Genomic DNA, 8,663 nt, shown 5'->3' with positions numbered 1-8,663 from the left:
CACTTTTTCTCTGGAACACAAAAAAGCAATAGAAACAACATATTCCTGAAATATCCAAATATAATTAGTTAACAGATCTGGAGATGCTGAATACAATCTTAACTAAAGAGCTATTATCAATTCTGTTAAGGCTTTTTCCCCTTCTCATACTTCATGCCCTCACACAACAGACATTCTAGGTAAGTAAAATTAAAATACTGGGAAAGTACAATTTGACTCATCAGACAGTTATACCCTGGAAATTGCTATTAAAACACTCCCTGAAGGTAAAAAATTAACATTAATATCAAATTCCCCCAAGATGCCAACAGCTTGCTGCTGTTCAAGACCAAGCAAAGTTCTCTCCCAACTTGCAAATTTTATGTAATATTAATCCACAAACAATTGTTTCTAAAACAGAAATTCTTAAATTCTGTACATACAAAGTGACTTAAGAGTCACTTAGCTCTGACCTATGAACACTGGGAATTCACCAATTAAGTCCAAAATGCTCCATTATGCACAGAAAAAAATTTTTAGAAGTTAGTTTTCCAATTCAGCAAGACAGTCTGCAGAAAAGCAAAACCTTTTACAGTTGTTTAATATTTATGGCTATTTTTTTCCTGCTTTTCTGACAAGAAGCCACACAAGTTTCTTTTATATTTTTATTGCATACCAAAGTTCATTAAAGATAGGATTTTGCTTGTGTACAAGTTACTCAAAAAATGTGTCTAGGCAGAGATTTGTTAGCAATCTGATTTATTTCAAAGCATATGTTTATTCTATCAGGCCACAAAAATAGTATTGTGTACAAGCAGTAACTAAAGAGCTGCAGGTTCAAAGGGTTTCCAAATATCACAGATCTTGATTTCTCATCAGGACGTAATAAAATGAAAGCAGTCACAATATAAAATAGCAGCTCCACGTAGCTTTTTCAAGTTTTAACTTTATTCAGAAAGTGACACTTAGTTCAGTTCAGTTTGTCTCATTCTTTGAAGCTTCATCGAAGTTTTCAACAAGATCTAGAAAAAGAAGAATGTTGAAATTAAAGACTCACTTCTGCTTTGCCAAACATTTTGGGTTTGCTTTTCCTTCTTCCCCCCAAAGTTTGACTTCATATGAAGTGCTTACAGCATTAAAAATGTTCAGCTGAATAAAAATATAGACAAAATAACTTTTAAGCGCTTCACAGTTCATTCTTCTGGCTCAATCATTTTATTTTTGGATGATTCATTATAAAGCACAATTCTAAGAGCATTTAACTTCAGTATACCCACACCTGGACAAAGTGATACCAAGAAGGTAGCTTCTTCCCACTCTTTTTGTTGCATATTAAATTATCATCTTAGCCATAGCTAGCTCAAACCAGTAAGTCTCTAGTTTGCCCACGGAAATTCTGTGACAGCAAGTGACTCGTCAATACTCTTACCACCCACGGCCCAATCTCATGCTATACATGTTAACTCTCAGTAAAATTCACTTCCTTTTCTTCTGTTGCATGCTTGTTCTTACCTGGAACTTCATCATCATCATCTTCACCAGTAGCAAGTGGTGCTTTGCCATCCACAGCTGCAAGAGCAAGTAGTTCAAAAGCATCAGTCAAGCTCACCATAGGCACACACACTTCGTGTTTTTTGAAAACATTACCAAAGATTCTGAGCTACACTGCAATGCTTTATCCAGTTCCCCTACTAAATAAAAATCTTCAACTAACCTGGGAAGTTCAGATTTCATTTGTTACTGATAATGCTCAAACAGCCCAGTGGGGAAATGAGAAGATGCATTATATACCAGCTTAACTAGTCACCATCTTGCATCTAGATATACCAGGTGCCTTTTGTGGTAAGTTTTCAGCTGCAAACGCAGGGACGGATTTTACAAATGTCTCTTAAAAGCAGCTTGGTTTGCTGACTACTCTGTGTTTCTCAAGGTTTACATTATCAGATTTTCAGGAAAAGAAAGGATCTGATGTTAGGATCCTAGGCCTTCAAAGAAAATCCAGGTCTAACTGGGAAGCTGCAGCAGACACACATGACTAGAGGTACTTAAAGGTTATTACTGTTCCCTGGCAAAGTCAGAGGAACATGGAACTGGATACACAATTTTACACTTAGGTGGCTGAGGTAACCCTGTGTTCTGGTCCACAGCTCTGCTGACTGAGTAATTTCTTAACTATTCCCATTACATTTGCCAGAGCTAGTCAGACTTAACCATATCCCCGGTAGCAGAACAACGAGCATCTGTTGAACTGCAGCAGTGTAACGCTAAGAATAGGTATCTCAGGTCCCTGGGTGCCTGTGCCACTACTTCTACTGCTATTCTCAGCAGTACTAGCAAGGGTAAGCTGTGTCATACTCTCTTATCATCTCAGTTTTATCCTAATTAATCCTTCCCAGTTTTCAACAAAAGCATGAGGGAAAAGGTGGGTTCATACTAGATCTGTATCCTGATTTCTAGAGAATGTAAACAGGTAACTGCACAGAGTTTGGTCTGGAAGGGCCTGGGACAAGGTCACCACTAACCCTTCCTTTTGTTTTTTAGCAGCAGAAAGCTACTCCAGCTTACGTGCATCTTAGCGTCAAATACATTTTAAAAGCAAATCATGTTACTTCTTCCTAAAATGTCTGCATTCTCTCTCATCACCAAGACCACACCAAGTTTACTTCAGCACCTGCAGTCATCTCAGACACTTCACTCTTCAAAGTCAGGCTTCCAAATCTAGCAGACAATGCTGAATTGGAAGTTTTGTGCAACCACTCTGGCATCCATCCAAAGTGGAAAGGAATAGTCACTTGCTAGGTCATACAAAGCAAGGACTTTAAACAAGCTTCCCTAATATTAAAACTGCACAATTCAGCTTACTCAGTACACACCAGCCTTGTTATGAGAAGACAGATCTTTGGGGATCCTTTTAAATCCTTCAAGGCTTTCTTTCAATCCTACCCAAGGAAGCCACAACGGAAGGACCTCAGCTGCACAGGAAAAGAAGCAGTCTGCCCCACCTCCTGAAGACTACTTCTAGTAGGATTTTTTTTTTTCCAGTGGAAAGTTGTTAAGAGAGAACTATCATCAACTTTAGGACGGAAAACAGAGGCTATCTTGTTGGCAGCAAAGCACAGGAAGAAAAAATTATAAACGTCAAGTTCAGAGCTACCAGAAGCTGTTCACAGTAAGCTTCTCCCATTTTCTCCGTATTTACATACTCCAGACCTTGGAAGGAATGTGTTTAAGGTATTTCAGAAAAGTAGGAAGACTGTATATACAGAACACAAGGCATGTTCCCAATGTCAACAAGCCTGTTTTTCAATTCTCACACTGTAGCGGCAGCATTTTTTCCAAACACCATATACTTAGTCCCTCATCTACTTATCCCACACTCTTAGGAAAAACAGAAGTTCACATTCTTTTACTAATTTAAGAATGGAACAGGAAGTCAGTGTATCTAGCTTAATGTTCATGACATTCTCTACACTGTTCTACACATACAGAAATTGTAACATACATACTTACTGCCCTGGTTTCAGGTGGCATAGAGTTAATTTTCTTCTTAGTAGCTGGTGCAGCGCTGTGTTTTGGATTTGGTGAGAGAACAATATTGACAGCACACTGATGTTTTCAGTTGTTGCTGGGTGATGTTTATACTAAATCAAGGACTTTCTGGTTTCTTGGGACCTGCCAGCCAGAGGGCTGGAGGGGCACGGGGAACTGGGAGGGGACACAGCCAGGACAGGCGACCTGTACTAGCCCAGGAGCTATTCCATACCAGATGACACCATGCTGAGTATATAAGCTGGGGGAAGAAGAAGGAAGGGGGATACACACTTGGCGTTATGGTGTTTGTCTTCCCAAGTAACCGTTATGTGTGATGGAGCCCGGCTTTCCTGGGGATGGCCGAGCACCTGCCTGCCCATGGGAAGTGAATTCCTTGTTTTGCTTTGCTTGGGTGGGTGGCTTTTGCTTTACCTATTAAATTGTTCTTATCTCAATCCTCGAGTTCTACATTCCTTTCCTATTTTCCTCCCCATCCCTCTGGGTGAGGGGGGAGAGAGAAACCGGCTGCGTGGTACTTGGTTACCAGCTAGGGTTAAACCACGACACTTACAAATACCATGTCATTCCTCCTAGCTATCAAAAAGCCCATGCAAGAAACACCTTCACCACACCTTGAGGCAGCAAAGCAGCTGCAAGATGTCTAAGTCACTTTCCCCATTACTTATGTCCCCATTCAAAGTGTTGAAAAAGACATACTTGAAGTTTGTCTTCTTTTAAAACCTGCCTCTTCCACAGTAACCCATCTATCTAGCTTTAACAAATGGGGTATGTCAAAATGTGGTAGCCACACCAAGAACTAAAATATCACAAAATCAAGTCTGGCTTCAGCTTTCTAGTCCTAGACCAGCTGCAAGATATGCTAGCAGATGCCTCTGCTTTATTTGGTTATACTCGTCGTTGGATTTCAACTATAAGGAAGTTTAACAGTTCCATTTCTTTATAAGCATTTTATACGCTTGCAGACAACAACAGTGCACTGAATTTCACTGCTGCTATACAAATAAGCCTTGTGTCAGCTGTTAGCATGAAACGCATTCAAGTTTCAACTTACATTGCTTGGGAAGAGCTTCTGCCAATCTCCTCAGGCTGGTCAGACTGTCAGCTCCGAGCTGGTTTAAGATGCTAGGAAGCATTTCTGTCAGCTGCTTTGTCTCAGCATGACCAGTGATAGTGAAAGTGTTGGCAGCCAGAGATGCCTGAACTTTAGGGTTATTGAAGTGAATGACTGATCCCTGGTTGGTAAACATGTTTACCTGCAAGACAAAGAAACAGTATTTGAAGCAGTTTGGCAAGATTTTTCAACTTACCAGGAAACAGAGGTTCTTAAAGCTCAGAGAAGACCTAATGATAATTTACAGACATGTTTAGGATGTTACTTAACAGGAAACTGATTTAGTCACATTTTCTACTTCTATACAGAAATGTAATTTTTCCTTTGAAGCAATTACCTCTTCAATTCCAGAAATATTGTTGACCCCCAGTTTCTTCAATGAAAACTGAAGTTTCTTGTCATCTGCCGTAGCTGTTCTGTGGACAACCTTCTTCTTTCTGCGGGCAGTACCCTTTCCAAAAAACATTACAAATTAATACTTACATAGTTCTTCACAACCTCTAATCCACAGGGCTGTTCAACTACTCTGCAGTCATTTATAAATCAACTTAAGTTCTACTTCAGTGTTATAGCACACACAACCCCACCCCTCCAACTGCACTGCAGCAGTCTTTCCTTTGCTATAAGGCAAGCTTTACATGCCTGTGAGAAGCAAAAAGTTTCTGGAGGCAACGCACCAGAGAACATTTATTCCACAATTCTTATACAGATTCTGCAGCACCTTAGAAAAAAAGAATTGCTAGTCTACCCTTGCCAGTTATCATAGGCATAAAACTGAAGAATCAGCAGTTTTAGGTATTTCTGAAGCTCATGAATTTTTCCTTAAATCATCCTAAATTGTAGTCAAATTTTGGTAAGTTAGAAGCCATAAAGTTATCCACACATAATTAACAAGAAAAGTCAAGAGACTCAATTTTTATTCCAGACATCTCCCATCTGATGGGCATACCTATTTGAAGAATTTTTGAAATTTTGAAGAATTTTGAAAATTTTCCTAAAGTATTTTATAAGTGTGTTTAAAAAAACACTTCTACATCGTATTCCAGACTATCCCTGTATAGAAAGCAAACAGAGCTCTAGATTTCTCCAGGGAAATCACTGTCCCATATTAGAAGATATCTATACCTACAAAAGAGAGGAAGGTATCATTCTGTATTTCCTTGCACAATCTTAAGACTTCAGTAAATGTTGACATAAGATGTGTAGGAATACATGAAACTAAGCTTTTTGACACACTGTAACTACTAATCTAAGTCCTCCTACCTGAGCTGCCCATCCACCACATGCTAGCAGTAAGCAAACGTGTTGTTGCCTGGCCATATGAATAGCTTCAATATCTTGCTGAGTTAACTGACATAAGTTAGAAAACTGGCTGGACACTACCACCTTTAAGGCAATCCAGTTAGAAACAATGAGGAACTTTAATGATGAAGTCACATGAAACCAATACTTGGAAGACCGTGACTACCCAGAAATTATGCCACATAAGGCATACATTAAGCCTCTCTGGACAAACAACCTCTCAAGTTTTAGAAACATAGTGTCTTGAACTGAAGGCTATGTAGGAACACGTACCTCCTTTTTACCCGTACTAAACAGATACCAAACTTCAGACAATCCAAGTTTAATTTAAATGAAGAGCAGCTGCTTTCATCCCCCCAGATTTAAGCTTCTAAAGATTACAAGTTTTTACTACGCAAATTCTATCCTGATCATGCCAAGACATGCTGTTCACACCCCTCTACCTCTATGATAGAGGCCTGGGTACAGCAGGCCATCAATGGAATAGCACAGACTCCTCTGCCACTCCTCTAAAAAGGTCTGGAAGAAGAGCCATGATATTTAGCTGTAGCTATACTCTATATAAAATCTCGAATTTCACACAAAGTCCTACAGTAGCCCTCCACCTAAACATCATATTTAGCTTATCTGTAAGATCTGCAGCCTTGCATCATAAAAATCTTGCAGGTGAGGCAATGTGCAAGCTTTCCTCACAAGGAGTGGCTCTTCCCCCTCTGCCTCCTCCACACCAATCTTAACTTACACAGTAACAATGCTACAAAGAATCCCAGTAGTAATTTCTAGTTATAAAACAAGTAAAAAAGTCAGTTTCAGGCACCCAAAGTATTTCACAGGCCAATTTTAAAACAGAATGACAGCACCACCAGCATATTCTAAGCTCTGCTTAATGTCTCTAATTGACATATGTTGACCAGAAAACTGTTAAGAGCTGTAATCTAAATGCATGCTCTTCCATGACAAACATTAAAAGCCTCTACAGTCAATAAAATGCACTGGTAACGTGCAATCATAAATATAAAACAGCAGTTCTCTACTCAACCAGTAAAAAATCACCAAGCCAGTCAATCACTGCATCAACCCTGACTTAAGGCTGCCTAAACCTCCAACTACAAGCAAAAAAAAAAAAAAAAAAAAAAATATTCAACACAGGAATCAAGGTTCCTGGAAACTGACTTTCTGAAAGAGTTCTGTTGCATCCTTTGTATTCTAACATACTTTGTGTACACTTCCTCGGGTATATAAAAAAAAACCTAACAAATTCTTGCCTTAAAACTGACATTGTTAATTAAAATGCGTACTACCACACAACGACATTATACGAAATCACACAGCTACACACAGTCAGACATTGTGACAAAATAAAAAGGTCTTCTGAGCACAATGTTAGTATACAAGTACACAAGTATGGCAAGTACAGAATTTCCAACTTTGTCCCGAAAGGCAAAAAAACAGACATGGGCATCTCAAAGACTTCTGACTAGAGTCTGGAACAGGACCCTTTACAATCTGTGATGAAAACTATTACTTAAGCTCACCTGCTGTAAGATCTACTCGCTTCAAACCCTACGTGCCTTTTAAAACAGCCTACACAAGAACAGAGGCTGCCAGTCTGCTGAAACGTATTGTAAAAATCTCAAAGCGCAAAGGCCGAACCTCCAGCCGCTACATACTGCTTCTACGACACTGTCCAGAGACCCCTGCAGCAGCACAGCCCCCCCGGCGGCTGAGCGCCCCGGGCTGCCCCCACCCCGGTGCTCAGGACCCCTCACGCCGGCAGGCCCGAGAGCAGGGTGAGGAGGCAGCTCCTACCTTGCCCCCGATGCGCACTTGGGCCTGCAGCTTGGCGAGCTTTTCCTGGTTCATGATTGTTTCTTTCATCTGTGGAAGCAAGCAGGGCGCTTATGGAACACGGGTCCGGAGCGCCCGGCGGCGAGGACGGTGGGCCTGAGGGGGTCGGCTGCCACCCCTCAGCACACGGCCCCGCACACACGTCCCCCCGCAGCAGGGCGCCCCAGCCCCGCACAGGGAAGGGGGCTGCTCCCGCGCGGCGCCGCTGAGGCGACACACGGCTCCCCGCAGGCCCCGCCCGTACCCGCCTTGCCTCGCCTTCCCCCCGCCGCCCCCCGCCTCGCAGCCCTCGGCCGCGCAACAGTGGCCCCCCGCCGCCCCCTTCGTACCTTCCCGGTGCGGCAGCGGCGGCGCCGGAGACGAGGGGAGGCGCAAAGGCGGCGGGCTGCGCGGGACCGGGCGCAACACGCGGGCCGGAGCGAGATGGCGGCCGGAAGGAAGCCGCCGCGCCCCGCACTGCGCGTGCGCCGCTGCCCGGGCGGTGCCCGCGGGGGGAGGGGAGGGACGAGGCCGCGGGCGGGTACGGGGTGGGTGGGCGGCTCGTCGGCCGGCGAGCGTGAGATGTGCGCAAAATGCGCAAGTATCCGAGAGAGAGAGAGGAGAGCGGGGGGGGGCGATGCACAGCGTTCACGCGGCCCGGCCTCCGGGGAGGGGCGCCGTGCGTGCGTCACGCTGCGACGCACCGCGGTAAACTCGCGGAGAAGCCAATGGGTGATAAGGCGAAACGGAAAATTAATTGAACCGCGCCTGGCCTGCCCTAATGAGCACACCGAGAGATCCACCCCCGAGCAAAGAGAGCCCCCTGCTAACAAAGCCCCCCCAGCACGTGCGCGGCGGCGAAGAGCGCAGTCCCTCCGAACTGGGACACGCA

At 43.4% G+C, this 8,663-nt stretch overlaps 1 protein-coding gene across 1 annotated transcript; it reads right to left on the bottom strand.

Annotated features, from left to right (window-relative positions):
• Positions 1-721: 721 nt before the first annotated feature.
• BTF3 (basic transcription factor 3) lies at positions 722-8,274 on the bottom strand. The gene is made up of 6 exons (XM_056325209.1): positions 8,122-8,274; positions 7,754-7,822; positions 4,980-5,093; positions 4,583-4,784; positions 1,492-1,548; positions 722-1,001 (listed from the first exon to the last, which is right to left on the bottom strand). The coding sequence occupies exons 2-6, from the start codon at positions 7,820-7,822 to the stop codon at positions 955-957; spliced, it is 489 nt and encodes a 162-aa protein (XP_056181184.1). The 5' UTR covers positions 8,122-8,274; the 3' UTR covers positions 722-954.
• Positions 8,275-8,663: the final 389 nt, after the last annotated feature.

Source organism: Falco biarmicus, chromosome Z (assembly GCF_023638135.1).
Source record: "Falco biarmicus isolate bFalBia1 chromosome Z, bFalBia1.pri, whole genome shotgun sequence".
Classification (NCBI taxonomy): domain Eukaryota; kingdom Metazoa; phylum Chordata; class Aves; order Falconiformes; family Falconidae; genus Falco; species Falco biarmicus.
The sequence above is the reverse complement of the archived record's forward strand: the minus strand, read 5'-3'. Positions and strand labels throughout refer to the sequence as shown.